At 44.4% G+C, this 19954-nt stretch overlaps 1 protein-coding gene across 1 annotated transcript; it reads right to left on the bottom strand.

The window, feature by feature from the left end:
• Window positions 1–21: 21 nt before the first annotated feature.
• LOC126995840 (glycoprotein-N-acetylgalactosamine 3-beta-galactosyltransferase 1-like) lies at window positions 22–18596 on the bottom strand. The gene is made up of 7 exons (XM_050855715.1): window positions 16342–18596; window positions 9832–9943; window positions 8000–8120; window positions 7258–7501; window positions 5023–5158; window positions 3346–3506; window positions 22–1157 (listed from the first exon to the last, which is right to left on the bottom strand). The coding sequence occupies exons 1-7, from the start codon at window positions 16522–16524 to the stop codon at window positions 765–767; spliced, it is 1350 nt and encodes a 449-aa protein (XP_050711672.1). The 5' UTR covers window positions 16525–18596; the 3' UTR covers window positions 22–764.
• Between the last annotated feature and the right edge of the window lie 1358 nt (window positions 18597–19954).

Here is a 19954-nt window from a genome sequence, read left to right as displayed (position 1 = left end):
GTGTGTGTGTGTGTGTGTGTGTGTGTGTGTGTGTGTGTGTGTGGGTGGGTGTGTTGACAGGTGCAAATACTTCTCCTCACTCAAGTGTTACAGCAGACGCCTTCCCAGCTGATTAGTGAAGCTGCATCTGCACACACACACACACACACACACACACACACACACACACACACACACACACACACACATTACCTACACTCACCCTGACATTGAGTACACACCGGCGAGCTCTCAAGTACATATGAAGTTATTCCAACTTGTGTAAGGAGCACACACACACACACACACACACACACACACAAGGGGATGGGGGGGGGGGGGTGAGGACCCCGGCAGTACCTAGAGATCGACTGTAATGAGCTTGGTCTTGTCGGGAGGGTATTTGCTGGCGATTACGAGTGCAACTTGTGATCAGGCCGTGGGTGAATTACACACACACACACACACACACACACACACACACACACACTGTATACATACGTACATTAATTCAGTAACCCTACGATATATACACAGGAGATGTACACACACACACTGGAATGAACTATAGAACGTATTGTACACACACACACACAGGCAGTTCCTCCCCCATCACGAAATCATTGTTATAATAATAGTCAAACTCGAATACTATGTATAACTTAAAACACGACCACCATGGCCTTCCACACCCACCATCGTATCACACTCACAGACACTTCCAATATCACAAAAAAACAACAACAACAAAGCATAAGCAACAACAAAACATATTCCTCTCTTCTTCAACGGTGAGGTTCCACGACTGGAGTAACTTCGGGACGTCTGGAAGAGGAGGAGGAGGAGGAGGAGGAAGAGAAAGAGGAGGTACTTGGTGTGGTGGGAGACGAAGAGAGGATACGGTTAAGGTCTTTAGAGATGGAAGAGAAGGTGGAAGAGCTACTACTTGACGGAGTGGAAGACGGGGACAGGATACGCATAAGGTCCCTGGAGTTGACGGAGGAGTAGGAGGGGGCGGAGGAGGCCACGGGAGGGGGCGGGGAGGTGGAGGTGTTGCGCCCTGGTGGTTGGAGGTCCCTGTGGACGGAGACGCGGTACAGCAGCGTCTCCAGCACCCACATCATGCGAGGGTCGATGTCATGGAAGGAGATGACGTGCCGGCTGCAGCAATCTGGGCCCTGGACGAAGAGAGAGGGACGAGGCGAGGTGAGGAGAGGGTATGACACGTCTCCTCCTCTTCCTTTTCCTCCTCCTCCTCCTACTACTCCTGCTGCTACTACTACTTCTACTACTACTGATAATGATGATAAGATGTCGATACTAACGCAAATGATAATAATGATAATAATAATACCTCTGTTTCTAATCTAATATCACTCACTCATTCTTTCTCCTCTTACTACTATTACTACCACTACTACTACTACTACTACTACTACAATTACAAGAACAACAGCTACTACTACTACTACTACTACTACTTCTACACTACTACTACTACTATAATTACTACTACTACTACCACCACTACGACTACTACTACTACTACTACTACTACAGATGATGATGATAAATGCTGTTACTACCACAAACAATACTACCAACACCACTACTACACTACTAACCTTATAAAACCACTTCCACCATCACTATATACCTTCACTAACACCCTAATCTACCTCCCTCTTTACTGCAAATAATTATAATAACACCAATGCTTCTAATTTGATAACACTGCCATCACCGTCACCACAGCCTCACGCAAGCATTATACTCAACGCTACCATCAATAAGACCCTATAATATCCCTTCACCTCTTTCCTCCTAACCACTGAATGCGGATGCCGACTCAAACCTATGCCTGGACTAACAACGTAAAAATTTCCCTCCCACCACAAGCTCCAAGGTGACGGAAATGAACACCGAGGTCACGCGCAATTGACGTATGCCCCCAACCTTACCTTACTACGGAATGCGGGTGCCCACTCAAACCTATGCCTTTATTTATTTATTTATTTATTTTACAGCAGAGGAGACAGTGCAAGGGCGTAAATAAAAAGAAAACAATAATGAAAAAAAAAAACGCTACTTACTGCTCCTGAATACAGTAGAGTGGGCAAAAAGAGAAATCACTAACACCATAAAAATTCCCCTCCCACCACAAGCTCCAAGGGCCAAGGTGACGGAAATGAACACCGAGGCCATGCGCAATTGACGTATGCCCCCATCCTTACCTTACTACGTAATGCGGGTGCCCACTCAAACCTATGCCTGCACTAACAGCATAAAAATTTCCCTCACACCACTAGCTCCAAGGGCCAATGTGACGGAAATGAACACTGAGGCCACGCGCAATTGACATATGCTCCCCAACTTTACCTTACTACGGAATGCGGGTGCCCACTCAAAGCTACTTACAATTACAGCCTAGTATCTCGGCATCTCTGTTAGCCCGTTTGAAAAGCCTCTCATAGAAGTTTCTGGGATATTCATGGACGGTTTTGTGATAGTTTTACCCGACTTCTGGACCTTGAACGGGAAAAGCGACCAAGAAAATCCGGATAATCGTCTCTGTGGTCTTGGGAAATAGCCGTAATGGAAGCCCGCCGAGATTCTTATTATTTTTTTTTTAACAAAGGAGACAGCTCAAGGGCACAAAAAAAGGAAACAATAATAAAAAAAAGCCCGCTACTCGCTGCTCCTACAAAAAAGAATCAAAAGAGGTGGCCGAAAGAGAGGTCAATTTCGGGAGGAGAGGTGTCTAATCCCCTGACTAAATGAAGGCCTTTATTTTTTAGCACTTGTCCCCTGCCACTGTATCTTTTTAGTTTCCTGGTGCTACTTCCACATGTATCCTTAGTTGTATAATCACACTCTGTACTGCCTGGGGGTTGGGATGGCATGTTCCTCCCTTCTTTGTTGTTTACTTGGAACAATAAACAATCAATCAATCAATGTGTGTTTCTTAGGTTGACGGTACAAAAGAAGGGTCAAATTACCACAAGGGTCATAAAACCACCCTGGAAATGCCCCCCATAACACCTACGAAAGCCTTGTCAAATATGTGTTTTAATGTTTCCCTTCCATAACCAACAATGTCTCCCTTCCTCTCAGCTTTTAACGTTTCCCTTCTATAACCAACAATGTCTCCCTTTCATAACCAACAGTCTCCCTTCTATAACCAACGATGTCTCCCTTTCACTCAGCTTTTAACGTCTCCCTTCTATAACCAACAATGTCTCCCTTCCTCTCAGCTGTTAATGTCTCCCTTCCTCTCAGCTTTTAAAAAATATGGGCCTAACGCTAATTTCCCTCAAAGTTCCCCACACTACCACTTAACTTTCCCTCCACTTTCCCTCGTCTTACCACGGCGTGCGGGTGCCAGATGTATCGCCAGTACCAGTGCAGCCTGTTGATGACGGGCTGGTGGAAGAACAGCGAGAGGGGACTGTGAGAAAAGAACCTCGACCGACCGACCTCGTCCAGACTGTCCCCGGCCACCACCCCGACGCTCTCCAAACACTTGCCTAGGAAAGAGAATGAGGAGAGGGTAAATTTTGCTTTTCTTACAGTAGAGGAAGGAGTTTAAGGACAAGACTTCAGCACAGTTACAAGACACCAAATTGTGCTATCCTTTTTTTTTAACAAGACGGTTTCTGACGCCCTCCAAACACTTGCCTGGGAAAGAGAAGGATATAGGAGGGTAACAGCACAGTTCCAAGACATCTAAGTGTGCTATATATCTGACAGGAGAGGAGGCAACTCAAGGGCAAAATAAAAGAGAAAGTATAAAAGATCGCTGGCGCTGCTCCTGCAAATGCTAGTTGATGAAGAAGGCGAAAGAGGGTCAAAATTGAATGGGTGGAGAGGTGTCTTGATACTCCCCTCCTCTTGAAGGCGTCTAAGTCGTAGGAAGAAGGAAATTGTGACCACGGAAAGTGGAGAGGTGTCTTGATACCTCTTCTTGAAAGCGTTGAAGTCGTAGGCAGGAAGAGATAAAGACCAATGAAAGCGGAATGGTGTCTTGATACGCCCCTCTTCTTGAAAGCGTTGAAGTCGTAGGCAGGAAGAGATAAAGACCAATGAAAGCGGAATGGTGTCTTGATACGCCCCTCTTCTTGAAAGCGTTGAAGTCGTAGGCAGGAGGAAATACAGACAAAGGAAAGCAGAGAGGTGTCTTGTTACGCCCCTCTTCTTGAAAGCGTTGAAGTCGTAGGCAGGAAATGATAAAGACCAAAGAAAGCGATGAAGTCGTAGACAGGAGGAGGAAATACAGACCAAGGAAGACAGAATTGAAGTTATATGAATTTCCGATGTCCTTGTAACCAGATAGCAAAGATAGACAGCGTGATGTTAATTAAAAAAAGGAGGAAAATAAGAGGAAACGATGGACATGGGACAAATATACCATTCCCAGGCTCCACCTTCCTCACATAGCTACCTCCTCAATTCCCTCATTACTCAGTTACCTCAATTGCTTCACGCTTTCATCACAGCTCCCTCCACCTCCTCCTCCACCCCCCTCACGTCTGTTCTCCTTCGTCCACCTCCCTTCTCCTCCTCCCTTTCATCCATACTTCTATCTCTCTCTCCCTTATCGACCTTCTCTCCCCACTTCCCTCGTACCTCTCCCTCTCCCTCTCTCTCTCTCCTAATTACATTCATATCTTTCCATTCCTCCATCTCATTATCTCCATTTCATTCATCACCTCCTTGTTTTCTCTCTCTCTCTCTCTCTCTCTCTCTCTCTCTCTCTCTCTCTCTCTCTCTCTCTCTCTCTCTCTCTCTCTCTCTCTCTCTCTCTCTCTTTCTCTCTCTCTCTCTCCTCTCCTCTCTTCTTCTCTTCTTCTCTTCTCTTCTCTTCTCTTCTCTTCTCTTCTCTTCTCTTCTCTTCTCTTCTTTCTCTTCTCTACTTTCTCTTTTTCTTTTTTCTTTTTAATTTTCTCTCCTCTCTCTCTCTCTCTCTCTCTCTCTCTCTCTCTCTCTCTCTCTCTCTCTCTCTCTCTCTCTCTCTCTCTCTCTCTCTCTCTCTCTCTCTCTCACCCAGCTGCAGGTCCTCGGCGCCCTTGAGGGACTTGGTGGCACACTTGGTCTGGTCCACGATCGGCAGCGCCCGCGTCACGAACCTGCGCAGCGCCTCGCGGCTCAGCACATAGCCGCCGCCCCCCGACATGTAGCCCTGGGAGACGTGGGGGGGAAGGTTTACATAGATTTCCAGACTATACACAGATCCTATGGTCCAGACTAAGTAGGTGAATTTTACCACTGAGAAGCGAATGGGAGGTTTACATGCATCTTCAGCCAATACACAAATGCTATATTGTTTAACATGTAATAACCCTGAGAGGCGAGGGGAAGGTTTACATAGATTTCCAGACTATACACAGACGTTATGGTCCAGACTACATAGAGCCAAGGGGGAAATTTACATAGATTTTCAACCCATACACAGATACTACGGTCCAGACTGCATCTAACCCCGAGGAAGAGATTTACATAGATTTTCAACCCATACACAGATACTACGGTCCAGACTCCATCTAACACTGAGGAAAAGATTTACATAGATTTTCAACCCATACACAGATACAATGGTCCAGACTGCATCTAACCCTGAGGAAGAGATTTACATAGATTTTCAACCCATACACAGATACTACGGTCCAGACTGCATCTAGCCCTGAGGAAGAGATTTACATAGATTTTCAACCCATACACAGATACAATGGTCCAGACTGCATCTAACCCTGAGGAAGAGATTTACATAGATTTTCAACCCATACACAGATACTATGGTCCAGACTGCATCTAACCCTGAGGAAGAGATTTACATAGATTTTCAACCCAAGCACAGATACTATGGTCCAGACTCCATCTAACCCTGAGGAAGAGATTTACATAGATTTTCAACCCATACACAGATACTATGGTCCAGACTACATCTAGCCCTTAGGAAGAGATTTACATAGATTTTCAACCCACACACAGATGCTATGGTCCAGACTCCATCTAACCCTGAGGAAGAGATTTACATAGATTTTCAACCCATACACAGATACTATGGTCCAGACTACATCTAGCCCTGAGGAAGAGATTTACATAGATTTTCAACCCATACACAGATGCTATGGTCCAGACTGCATCTAACCCTGAGGAAGAGATTTACATAGATTTTCAACCCAAGCACAGATACTATGGTCCAGACTCCATCTAACCCTGAGGAAGAGATTTACATAGATTTTCAACCCATACACAGATACTATGGTCCAGACTACATAGGTGGACATCTAACCCAAAGAGGCGAGGGAGAAGGTTAAAATTGTGAGGCGACGGAAACGTTTACATAGATTTTCAGCCTATACACAGACGCTATGGTCCAAGCTACACAAGTGGACCTATAACTGACGCGAGGGGAAAGGTTTACATAGATTTTGAACCCATACACAGATCCTACGGTGCAGACTACGTAATTGGAGTTGTAACCATAGGAAGTGAGGGAAAGTTTTACATATATAGATTTTCAGCGTTTAAAAATCCTATGGTCCTGAGTACGTAATTTGTCCTAAAGTCTGATTGAGGCTTCACTATATGGCCATTAGGACAGCATAGATGGTTTGTCCTTGAATCCAAAACTTAAATCTGACCTTCAATAACATTCCATAAAAATATAAGTCCTTAAATCTAAACTTTGATAAATGGCCATCAAGACTTTGCATTTCTACTGTAAAGACTTTTAAGATGGAGGATGAGGCGGTGGAGACAGAGGGTGTGTAATGCTATGAACTCCCTCTATGTTCCTGTAATATTGTTTTTGTTTTAGAAGAAGGAGATTAAACTCACCCCTAATACCTTTTCTCTCTCTCTCTCTCTCTCTCTCTCTCTCTCTCTCTCTCTCTCTCTCTCTCTCTCTCTCTCTCTCTCTCTCTCCTCTTCTCTTCTATTCTCTTCTTTTTTTCTCTTTTTTCATTTTCTTTTTTTCATTTTTTCTGATTTTTTCCTCTCTCTCTCTCTCTCTCTCTCTCTCTCTCTCTCTCTCTCTCTCTCTCTCTCTCTCTCTCTCTCTCTCTCTCTCTCTCTCTCTCTCCTCTTTTCTCCTCTTTTCTTCTCTTCCTTTTTTCTCTTTTTTCATTCTTTTTTTCCTTTTTTCTGATCCTCTCTCTCTCTCTCTCTCTCTCTCTCTCTCTCTCTCTCTCTCTCTCTCTCTCTCTCTCTCTCTCTCTCACACACACACACACACACACAAAAAAAAAAAAAAAAAAAAATCGTCGCCTCACTCACCTGTCTCACGTGCTGCCGGAACCTGACGCCGTAGTACACCGGCTCGTCTGGGTCGCGGCCTTGCAGGAAGTAGCGCAGGTTCTCCACCACGATGAAGGTGTCGTCGTCGGCCTTCAGGTACCAGTGGAATTGCGGGTACTGGGCGTGCAGGTGTGTGAGAGCGGCCTTAGACTTCGCCCACAGGTACCCGTAGCCCTCGGGGACGTCCAGCACCTCAGGGGATAGATTAGCGTCATCTTCCGTGCTGCAAGAAGGTCAAGGGTTAATGTGACAGAGATCAGCACCGAAGCAACGCGCGGGTTTTGTTGTCTTGAAGCCCATGTTTTTTAGTGTGTGTGTGTGTGTGTGTGTGTGTGTGTGTGTGTGTGTGTGTGTGTGTGTGTGTGTGTGTGTGTGTGTGTGTGTGTGTTTGTGTCTTTTCGTCTTGTTTCTGTCTTATAGTTCGTCTGTTATAAATTCTCTCACTATCTATATATATCTATCTACCTAACAATCTATTTTTATCTATATCTTCTCACTAACACATAGCACCCAGAACACGAGTCAAGTACGTGATCAGACCATGGTGAATGACTGACAAGCACAAAACCCCCACTGTCTATCCTTTCTATCTAGTTCTATCTCTATCCCTCTTCTCACTAACACACATCACCCAGAACACGAGTCAAGTACGTGGTCAGCCCAGTGTACGACCTCTACCATAACCCATATCCTTCGCACTAACCATCTCCATATGCTTTACCTGAAGAAGACGAGGCTGTCACACCGCTGCCCCCAGGTGTTCTTGACGTGCAGGGCGGTGCGGTGGGTGCTCGGGCCGGCCAGGACGTAGCACAGCACAAGGGGCGTCTCGGGGATCTCTCCTGTTTGTGTGGGAAAGATTAGAAGGTCGGTATTCGTGGACGCTTCCGCCTCTTACATCAACTATTTGTAAAGGCCAAAAGGGAAATTAATCGGGTTTTCATGAGTGTTTTTTTCAGGTTCATGGTACAGAAGAAAGGTCAGTTTACTACCAGGGTCTTTAAACTACCCCTGGATATCCCCACAACTCCTGCGAAAACCGTGTTGAATATGTGTGTCACTGATTGAACGCCGGAATGTTTAAAATAAAAAGGGAGAGTAATCGCGTTCTCATGGATGTGTTTTTCAGGTTCATGGTACAGAAGAAGGGTCAGATTACTACCAGAGTCTCTAAACTACCCCTGAAAATCCCCACAACTCCTGCGAAAACCGTGTTGAATGTGTGTTACTGAATGGGCGCCGAAATGTTTAGATTTGAGACCCGCTGCCGCCTCTCACATCACTTATTTACCAAAGCCAAAAAGGGAGATTAATCAGGTCGTCATGGATGTTTTTTTAGGTTAATGGTACAGAAGAAGGGTCAGATTACTACCAGAGTCTCTAAACTACCCATGAAAATCTCCACAACTCCTGCGAAAACCGTGTTGAATGTGTGTTACTGAATGGGCGCCGAAATGTTTAGATTTGAGACCATTAATCAGGTCGTCATGGATGTTTTTTTAGGTTAATGGTACAGCAGAAAAGTCAGATTACTACCAGGGTCTTTAAACCGGGATGAATATGTGTGTTACTGAATGGGCGCCGAAATGTTTAGAATTGTGACCCTCAGACTGGTGACGCGCGTGTGTTATTCGATCGTGTGAGTTCCCTGAAGCTATTGTGAAGGCGAAGAGGAGTAGTGTGAAAGGGATGGAAGCTCTCTATTACTTTTCATTTTTAGGGGAGCAGAAGTATAGTTTTGCGAGAGTGTTTTACCCCATTGTTAATCTCTTTACCTTGACTTCTTCCTCTGATGTAAAAATAAAGAAAGGAAAAAGAGGAAATAGTGTTGTCAAGATTCACACACACACACACACACACACACATCAACTCCAAACTCAACCCAGACCCACAAAAAACGAAAAATCATACTTCTTTCCCTTTTTTATAGTACAGTATACATTAACAATCCACTGTTGCCAGATTATCGTATACTCCGAACATCGAATTTTACCGGTTTCTGACACTCAACTATTGCCAAAAACATGAGGAATTAACCATTTTAACAACTAAACTTTGGACACTAACGAGTGCAAACCGCCCGCTGCCAACACCACAAACAAAACACAAACAAAAAGTGAGCTTTCAAATCCAAAAACTTTGGTCGGAGCTCAAAATGTGAAAATATGCATTTTTGACCTCGGTGACCTTGACCTTTGACCTTTGACCTTGAAAATCGAACTCGTCCGGTGGGGGGCCATTAGTAGTCCACCTATGAAGGTTCAACATCCTAGCTGTGAATATATGCATTTTTGACTTCGGTTACCTCGACCTTTGACCTTGAAAATCGTTTCAACATCCTAGCTGTAATGGTTCAAAAGTTATCGCGTTACAGACAAAAATAAAAATAAACAATTTACACAGCTGAAAACAATACCTTCCGCAAAATCTTTTGCGGGCGGTAATAACTATAAATGAATCTCGTCAGTGGGGCCTAGGAGACAGTTTTGGGGTTGAGAGAGAGAGAGAGAGAGAGAGAGAGAGAGAGAGAGAGAGAGAGATCCGTATTCTTACCGCTACGAGCTGCTGATGGTGGTGGCGAAGGTGCTGGCCGGGGCGTGTATCTCAAATGAGTTCTATAATATCCCGTGTCCTCAAGGCGCTGTAGCTCCACCCCCGAGACATCCTGCAGGTTATATAGAATTAAATATATAAATAAAGTAAATTAAAAGGTACAGGAGATGGAAAATACATAGAATTACATTGAAAACAGATGCTTGGCCCTCGAGACATCCTGCAAGTTACGAAGTTTGACAGAGATACGGAAAACATGGATTAAAATGAGCAGGAGGCATAGCCTACTAAAATTACGTAGAATTTTATATAGAATACGTTACATTAAATAGATTTACACTAAAGAATACAGAAGAACCCTACTCTAGCAAAAATAAAGAAGAACGGCTCCCAGAACACGAGTCAAGCGCGTGATCAGACCATGGTGAATGAATGACGAGACACTCAAGGATCAAAGAGAGAGATTATTTCGCTGGACATTAAAAAAAATTGTTTTCCCATCATGCACCGCGTTTGTGACGTCACGCCCGCCAGCTGTTTAACTGTTGCCCGCTGGAGCCCAAACCCGTTATTTAAGCGGTGTTTGGGTGTTCCAGCAACACAAGGAACTTAGGAAAGAGTGGCCTAAGGTTTTACAGGTTCCCAGAGACAAGAAAACCTGTCGGAAGTGGAAAATAGCGTGTCGGCAGGCAGATAAATATGACGCCAGAAATGCCCGCGTTTTTTTTTTTTTTTTTTTTTTTTTTACGTCTCCGGCTATTGTGCCGATAGGCTTGTTTGAGGGGCCTGGATGGTATTCGGCCCCAGCTCGTCATGGCGCAGGCAAGTGTTTATAGTGGCAAATCTTCTCTTGGCTCATGCTGCCCCCCCGGAACTCGTTCTTGATTCTTGGACGGTTTTCCTCTAGAGTCCGGGTTGATGGGTGGTCTTCAGCATGTGGGTAGTTTTAAGCCACTCGGCGGTGACTGAAAAATCCGAGGTGGTAGCGTGGGGATTCGAACCCCTGTCGTCCATCACGCGGTGAATGTGGGCCCAGCACGCTACCACTTCTTAAAAAGTGATTATTCTCCAAGGAGTGATGGTGCCACTTGGGGACTAAAGGCTACAAAGGCACTGAAGCCAGGGGCTCTACCATCTGTACATATTCCATCAAAACCACATGCATGTATGTATAGTGAAAGCAGTGAAGATGAAGGTGACTGGTGGTGGCGGGGTGAGTGTTGTGTCAAGTGCTGTTCTCTTGGTTAATTTTCTCGTTTGGTGCATAAATGTCCCAGCCTATTACAAAAGATTCATTCTGCAATAGTTTTATATTCTGCTGCATTGAAATAACGTAATAGAAGGAGCTTTCCCATGCTTTCGCCATGGCTTTGGGCACCAGTGCACACGAGATGCGGGCGTGACGTCATCCTTCCCTATGACGTCATAACAATGACGTCGGAGCGAAATATCCTTTCTCTTTGATCCTTGGAGACACTAACCTTATCCTTGCCACTAAACCATCACTATCTATCCTTTTATCCACCTATTTATCTCTCTCTCTCTCTCTCTCTCTCTCTCTCTCTCTCTCTCTCTCTCTCTCTCTCTCTCTCTCTCTCTCTCTCTCTCTCTCTCTCTCTCTCTCTTTGTGAGTTTGTGAGTTACCTGGAAAGCCACTCATTAATTGGGGATTCACAACATGGCTTCCGTAACAAAAGATCCTGCCTATCAAACCTATTGACCTTTTATAACGACCTCTTCTCAGTTTATGACGTAACCAAATCATTGGACGTAGTCTATCTTGATTTCCAGAAAGCGTTTGATAAAGTCCCACATCATAAATTACTTTATAAATTAAAGCAAATTGGTATTGACGTTCAAGTAAACCAATGGATCGCGAATTGGTTGAGCAACAGACAACAAAGAGTGGTGATTGACGGATTTAACTCAGAGTGGGCACCGGTCACTAGTGGCGTCCCTCAGGGCTCGGTTCTTGCCCCAGTGCTTTTCATTATTTACATCAACGATGTGGATGTTAGACTCATTAATCGCACTGGCAAATTTGCAGACGACACAAAGATTGGTAACTCGGTTCTCACTGACGAAGACAGGCAAAGCCTCCAAGAGGATTTGCACAAAATTTCAGCTTGGTCGGATAGATGGGAGATGACCTTTAACGTAGACAAGTGCCAGGCCCTTCAAGTTGGAACAAGAAATAAGATGTTCGATTACGAAATGGGCGGCGTTAAACTCACAAGCATTCAATGCGTTAAGGACCTAGGGGTCAAAATCGCGTCAAACCTCAAATTATCACATCAATGCATCGATGCAGCAAATTAAGCGAACAGAATGTTGGGTTTCATTAAAAGAAACTTTTTATTCAAGAATATAGATGTAATACTTCCGCTCTACAAAGTTTAGTCAGACCCCACTTGGAATATGCGGTACAGTTTTGGTATCCCCACCATGCAAAGGACATTGCTAAATTAGAAGGTGTTCAGCGTCGGGAAACAAAAATGATCCCTTCCTTGCGTAACAAATCTTACGAAGAAAGGCTTTCCACCCTTAACATGTTCTCTCTTGAGAAACGTCGCCTCCGAGGAAAACTGATCGAATGTTTTAAAATACTTAATGGTTTCACGAATGTAGACAGAACAAAACTGTTTATGATCGATGACACTTTGCGAACGAGGAACAATGGCATAAAACTCAAATATAGACAAGTAAATTCAGACTGCACCAAATATTTCTTCACCAACGTTGTAGTGCGAGAATGGAATAAGCTCCCACCTTCAGTGGTCCAGTGTAACACGATTGACTCCTTTAAAAATAAGCTCGACCGTCACTTCCTTGAACTTAATATTAACTAGAGTAGAAATGCAATGTTTTGGAGCCATCTGATTAATGTAGAATCACTTAGGTTTAAGGACAGACCACCTAGTCTGGACCATGGGGTCTGTGTGGTCTGATTTTCTTTGTAAATCTTTGTAAAAATCTCTCTCTCTCTCTCTCTCTCTCTCTCTCTCTCTCTCTCTCTCTCTCTCTCTCTCTCTCTCTCTCTCTCTCTCTCTCTCTCTCTCTCTCTCTCTCTCTCTCCTCTAACACACATCAACCCAGAACGCGAGTCAAGTACGTGATCAGACCATGGTTACGACATCTACTAACCTTCATTCTTGCAACTAACCACCATTATGTATCTATCTTTCTATCTATCTGCTTATATCTCTATCTCTCTTCTCTTCTGTCAGTACGTAAATTTATCTATTTGTCTATCTTTCTTTCTATCTGCCTACTTGTCTCTATCTCTCTTCTCTTTTGTGAGTACGTAAATCTCTCTATCTATCTATTTTTTTTCTATCTACCTACTTCTATCTCTATCTCTTTTCTCTTCTCTTATCTTCTGCCAGTACGTAAATCTATCTCTCTATCTATCTTTCTATCTACCTACTTCTATCTCTATTTCTTTTCTCTTCTCTCATCTTTTGTCAGTACGTAAATCTCTATCTACTTACTTCTATCTCTTTCTCTTCTCTTTTATTTTGTGAGTACGTAAATCTTTGAATAATCTTCAAAGAGATGATTTTCCCAACCCTTTGTTCCTGAATACTTATTTAAACGAGACATTTTTGGTTCATATGGGCAGAAGCAAATATAAAGAAAATTATGGAGGTATCGTGGGTACGTAAATCTGGTAATGATCTTCAGAGGGACGATTTCCCCAACCCTTTGTTACTGAATGCTTATGTAGACGAGACATTTTTGGTTCATATTGGCAAAAGCAATAATAAAGAAAATATTGATGAAGGAGGTATTGTGGGTACGTAGATCTTTTAATAGTCTTCAAAATCCTCTTAAATAAATAAATAGACCTCCACAAGCTAACCCCGGCAGTCTCAACCAAAGGCAGCTCACTTCCCGAGGACGCAAGGACTCTTCACTTGTGAGCTAACCAGGATTCACCAAGGGGTCTGACACACACTCACACACACACACATCTATCCACATACTCATTCTCACGTGTATATATATTTGTATTCCTTATGTGTAATTCTAACTCTAAATTAAACACCTCAGTGAACTAATATTTCGTTCCACAATTGTCATTCTTATTTGGTTCCTCAAAGATAACTCTCATACTTAGTTCCTCATTGATAATTGTAACTATAACTAATCACCTCAGTGAACCAAACTCTTGTCATTGCCTATTTTGTCATATGTTCTAATTAATGGTCTTATTAGGTTAAGTATTAATAAGTAAAATTGTACCATTTGCTTTCACTTAACCTTACAATTATGTTATGTCACAGTTAGCTACCTTTTCAACACAAATCGACCCCTAGACGTCAGTTAACTGTATTCGTAACACAGCCCTTTGCTCCTGAATGCTTATGTAGAAGACGAGACCTTTTTGGTTCATACTGGGTTAGAAGTCTACTAAAGAGTCCTTGATAGTTAATATGCATCCTTATTGTTTGTCACGAAGGAAATGATAAAGGCAATAAGTCACTAGGTATAGAAAACTTGGGACTATCTTATGGAAGGTTCAATAGAGAAGTTTCGTGTGACGTCACGCCAATTCATGCCGTCACGGCCGCGGTGCATTATTATGGGTTGGCGGGGTCAGCCCGATTGCCATGGGAGTGGAAGACCATGCGGGGAGATTTCATGGCCACTGGAGTGACCGGACGCGAGTTTCTAGCCTCATTATGTGATGTTAACGGCACGTACTGGTGACCCGTCTGAGAATAGACATGCCACATCTTTGCTGCGTTGTTGGGTGTGGAAATAAGGCAGATAAACACCCAAGTTTATCATTTTACCGTCTGCCTAAAATACCAACGCGGCAAGGGGAGGGGAGGGAGTTGATCGCTGAAAGAAGAAGTCTCTGGTTATCGAGGATCTCCAAAGGCCAGACTTCAAACCCTAAACACTGGAGAGTCTGTGGAAAGCACTTCATGACAGGTAGGAATGATGTTTCAGTCATACACAATAACGAATAGACAGTGTTTCCTCAGTCCTTGTGAGTGCTTCCAGTGTCAACATATAACACCTGCAGATTCAGATAGCTTTTTTCCAGTGGTGTCAAGCAAAGATTAGTGACATTGCACGACAGTGAAGTGAATTTTCACTTGTTTGTCAAGTTATTTAGCCTTATTTGAGAGTTCATTCATCACTAGATTTAGTAGTGGTTAGCCCAGAAAGTTATTAATGTATGGTAGGTATGAGTGATGATGAATGTCGGCACTCTGATACATTAGTTATTATTAGATATGTTGCCAGCATCATTGTTCAAGTATTAGTTACTGTTAGATATGTAGACACTCGCTTTGTGAATGACCAACCCCCTAAAAGTGGGTTAGCTTGTATGGTAGGTAGTACAAGTGGAGATGAATGTTGGCACTCTCTGAAGCATCACTTATTGTTAAATATATAGATACAGTCTTTGTTGAAGCACTATGTAGTCATTGTTAGGTATGTATAGACAATGCGTAAGCCATTTCTTCCTCTAATGCTTGCCTTGGTTTCCACGTAAAGCTGCCGTACTTTAGGATAACTAAGCCTGATTTAAGTGACCATCCTCTCATAATAAGTCTTGTCCAGCACAGAGAGCGAAAAATAATATTTGGAGTATTCCATTTCCTACGATCCCCCAACGAGGCACGATCTCTTTCACTGGTTTCCAAGCAAGGACAGATTGCCACACGTGGCGGCCATGTTTACTTCGTGACGTCATGAAAACGTCACAAGGTCACGTGAGTGAAAAAACTCTATTTGACCATACAGCACCATTAGTCATTCAAAAGCAAAATAACTGGTTCTCAATAGTAAACGGCTTAACTGATTATCAAAGGCCCAGATTAATTCCAGTACACAATGCAATGACGAGTGCGTTGAAGTTTTGACACACACACACACACACACACACCTCAGCAGAAGCGGTAGTCAAGTGGTCACTGGTCAGCGTGGGGGCGTGGTGAGCCCGAGGACCTAGGTTCAAGTCCCACCGATGCACGCTTCTTATTATTAAACATCGCCGAGTGTCTGAAGATTACCCGCGTGCTTCCCAGACCTTCAGTCAACCCTAACTTCAGCGACTTGGGTCAGAAGGAGCACCGGGGGGCAGCATGGGCCAGGCAAGAGTCATGCATCACGGCAGCCTCTATAAATAAAATTCGCCTGCGCCTCTAACGGGCTGGGCCGTCCAAGAGGCCCCTCAAGACAGCCTATGCGGTAGGCAGCACCTAAACTCTCTCTCTCTCTCTCTCTCTCTCTCTCTCTCTCTCTCTCTCTCACACACACACACACACACACACACACACACACACACACACACACGCACTTCCTAACCATCCCCCAACTTTTTTTTCTATGCATTAACCATTAGATTTAGTGGCTGTTACTTTTCAGCCTAAAGGCTGCCGAAGCTTAATAATCTTCTTTTTTATCATTACTATAATTATTATCATAAACTCGTCTCAAACACACCCGTGTTTATTATTATTATTATAATTATCATTGTTACACACGTACCTCCAGCAGGTCCTCCCAGTGCGATGTGTCGAGGGCGGGCGCGGTGGTGAGGGAAGGGAACTGCAGTGAACTGGCGAGCAGCAGGTTGAAGATGGCACCGATGGCGAACCCGAGCAGGAAGGTGGCGACGGTGCGCAAGCAGACGAGGAGCAGCAGCCGCCTACCCATGACGCTGCCCTTCATGGGCCCAACACTGCTGGCTAGGCAAGGGCGAGGAGGGGACTGGCAGGGGCGGAGAGGGACTAGGTAGGGCGGATAAGGGACTGGATAAGGTAAGGAGGAACTGGATTGGGTAAGGAAGGGACTGGATAGATTGGGGAAGGGATTGGTGGCGGTAGGGGCGCGACAGCCCAACACAAACACACAAACAAAAGCACACCGTCTTCCAACAACACGAAGGAAATTAACACACACAGATTTGACTTTCAATGCACCAATCACGTATTCTTTAGACTTATAACGCCACTAAGAGACGTAACCAAGATATATTTACCTTTCAGTACACTTAACACGAATCCTTTTAACTCGATAACGTTAGCAGTCACGCTTCCAGTACTTTCCTTCCTTGATGTGTGAGAAGAACGTTAGGTACATCCGATCATGGCTAGCTTTCAATACACAATCACGGATCCTTTTGTCTTGATAACGTTATATTCAGTCGCGCTTCGGTGTCTTCCCTCCTTGATGTGTAAGAAGAACGGTACCTCCAATTTTGGCACTTTATCTGACCAGCGAATATCTTACGAGCACACAGACACACGCACAGAAGATAAGTAATGTGGCTTCAGGTGATAATTGTGGTTGTTAGTGGTTGCGATGGTGTCGTTGTGGTAGCGGTTATTGCACTCTGGATGGGGTTATAGGCACTCATTAGGCACTGGGTAGATGTCACAAACGAAAAATTTAAGTAACGTTGATTCAAGTCACAGTTCCTTCCGTTATTGCATTTTCTGATAGGGTTAGGCACTTGCTTTATCCTTGGTAGGTGTCACACATACATAAAAGTAAAGTAACGTTGATTGAGGAAATACTCTTCAATTTTTCCACTTTTATATCCGGTTATGCACTTGCTAGACTCTGGAGGTGACAATCTCTTCAATTATTGCACTTTTTAATGTGGTTAGGCACTCGTTAGGCACTGGGTAGATGTCACACACGAAAATATACCAAAATAATGTTGATTGAGGTGATAAACTTCAATTGCTGCACTTTTAAATCTGGTTATGCGCTCGCTAGGCTCTGGAGACGACAATCTCTTCAGTTATTGTACTTTTGATGGGGTTAGGCACTTGCTAGGTACAGTAGGGCAGGCCACACGCACACAAAAGATAAGTAACATTGCTTGAGGTGACAGACTTCAGTTACTGCACTCCTTGACGTGGTTAGGCGGTCGCTATATTCTGGGTAGCTATCATGCACACACACACAAAGGAAGTAACATTGCTTGAGGTGATAGACTTCAGTTACTGCACTCCTTGATGTGGTTAGACGCTCACTCTGCACCAGGTAATATCACACCTCTTGATCACAGCCAGGTTCTTGTACGCGTCTCCACTCAGCAGCACATCAGGCACACAGGTGTTCTCGGGCCCGTCCGCCGCACCTGACTTCACACAGCGCACTACAACCCTTGCACAGCGCGTCCCTCCTGCCTCCACGCCTCACTGGATCTCTACGTCCACTCCAGCAGGGTTGCCGCTACGCTTATCCCATTCTCAGGGCGAGATTGAGTCGGGTTAGTGCCGTTACGAGGAGCTGCGGGGCCTCCGGCACACTACGACGCACCTCAGCCTGCTCTGCCGCGGGTGGTGGAGACGGCCGACGACTCCCTCACCCACCCACCCGCCCGTCACGTTCCGCCTCCCCGCCGTCAACGCCTTCTGCTTGCGTTGATGACGGCGAATCTTCCTTTTACGAGATGATGATACGAGTGTTATTTGCCGCGCCGGTGTGGACCACGAGTTACTCTGGTTGGTATTCTTAGAAGACGCTTCCTCTAACACCAACTATTCCCAAAGGCCGAAAAGGAAATCAGTCGGGTTCTAATGAGTGTTTTTGTAGGTTCACGGCACAGAAAAAGGGTCAAGCTACCACCACGGTCATTAAACTAACCCTGAAAATCCCCAAAACTCCTACGCAAGGCTTGGCAAATGTGTGAGATTGGGCGCCGAAATGTTTGATAGTACGGCCCTTTATACAGTGGATTGTGTGTGTGTGTGTGTGTGTGTGTGTGTGTGTCCTGAGAAAAGGCCGCCCACCCTCACCCTCCCCTTTACTGTACAGTCGAGGACTTGACTCAAGTTGACTGCTCGGGGCAAAGGGTCATATACTTCGGCGCCCAAGCACGCATATTTGACATGACTTTTATAGGAGTTTGCGGCATTTCCATGGGTAGTTTTATGACCCTGGGGATAGTGTGACAAAGTTTATGTATCATGAGCGCAAAGAAACACTCATGGGGACGCGTTTAACCTCCCTATTGGTCTTTCGAAATGATTGATGTCAGAGAGGGAAGCGTCGAAGAATGCCAACCATAAATTTCACCATCACATTCCTCCTGCTGCCGCATCCTTGATCCTGCCCCATCCTTGGTCCTGGCTCCCCCCGCCTCCCGAGATCCTTGGACAGCTTAAGTCAGTCATTTTCAAGTCTTTTCCATCCCTTATTACGTTATCACAAAGCATCACACACTTGAATAACGGAAGATAACATGTGCTTTAGCTCCGTACATTTGCGAAAACTTAAACGTACGATAATTTTGGGGGTATGGCTCAAATGTTTTCTATCCCTCATTACGTTGCCATAAAACAGCACACTTTTATGACGTAAGATAACATGAGCATCAGCGCTGAACATTTACGAAAACTTACCTACCCAACACCATAAATACGATGGGCCTTTTAGGATATCTCAAGTCTTTTCCATCCCTCAGTACGTTATCGCAAAGCCTAAGTCTATATATACCAAGTCAAGTCATACGCAGCTTTGTGTGAGGAGACACGGCAGAGGCGTGGCTTATGGAGCCAAACTAAAGAATGTAGAAACAGGGATTTAGAGAAAACGGAGAAAGGCGGAATAATTTAAATCAGTCACTTCAACATGCCCTTCCTCACACCCCACACCGCCGTTTGTAGGCATTGGAATTACAGTCACGCAATAGCATAATAAAAAGGCATAATTTTTTTCGTCAGTGGCTTGCCTGAACGCGCTGTGAAAGAAGGAAAGCATGCACATCCAAAGTGCACACACGGCCGCAGCTTTAGTCACCCCTGAGCTGGCGGGGTTTTTTTTTTTTTTTTTTTTTTTGTGACGTCATCCCGCTGCTCCTCCCCCAAACCGCCCCCTGCGCGTACCGGTCGCAGTTTTGAAGCAGAGTGACATGACTTGGTATATAAAGACTTATCGCAAGCATCATGCACTTGTACAAGGTAAGATAACATGAACTTTAGCGCTGAACATTTGCGAAAACTTACCTACCAAAAATTACAAATACGATGCGTCTTTTTGGGACATCTCTCGTCTTTTGCAGTCCTCATTACGTTTAAGAGAGCATCACACTCTTACATAAAAGGAAGATAACGTAACCTTTACCACAAACATTACAAAATTCTGC

The sequence above is a fragment of the Eriocheir sinensis genome, chromosome 9, assembly GCF_024679095.1.
Source record: "Eriocheir sinensis breed Jianghai 21 chromosome 9, ASM2467909v1, whole genome shotgun sequence".
In the NCBI taxonomy this organism is placed as follows: domain Eukaryota; kingdom Metazoa; phylum Arthropoda; class Malacostraca; order Decapoda; family Varunidae; genus Eriocheir; species Eriocheir sinensis.
Note: the sequence above shows the minus strand (reverse complement) of the source record. Positions and strands in the feature narration are given on the sequence as shown.

Bases quoted from the DNA above. Each gene is read 5' to 3' on its own strand.
- LOC126995840 (XM_050855715.1), bottom strand. From the start codon at position 16,524: ATGAAGGGCAGCGTCATGGGTAGGCGGCTGCTGCTCCTCGTCTGCTTG. The intron at 9,944-16,341 runs GTACGTGTGTAA...TATAACCTGCAG, and splicing joins ACTGGGAGGACCTGCTGGAG to GATGTCTCGGGGGTGGAGCT. The intron at 5,159-7,257 runs GTGAGTGAGGCG...CACGTCTCCCAG, and splicing joins TCCGGCAGCACGTGAGACAG to GGCTACATGTCGGGGGGCGG.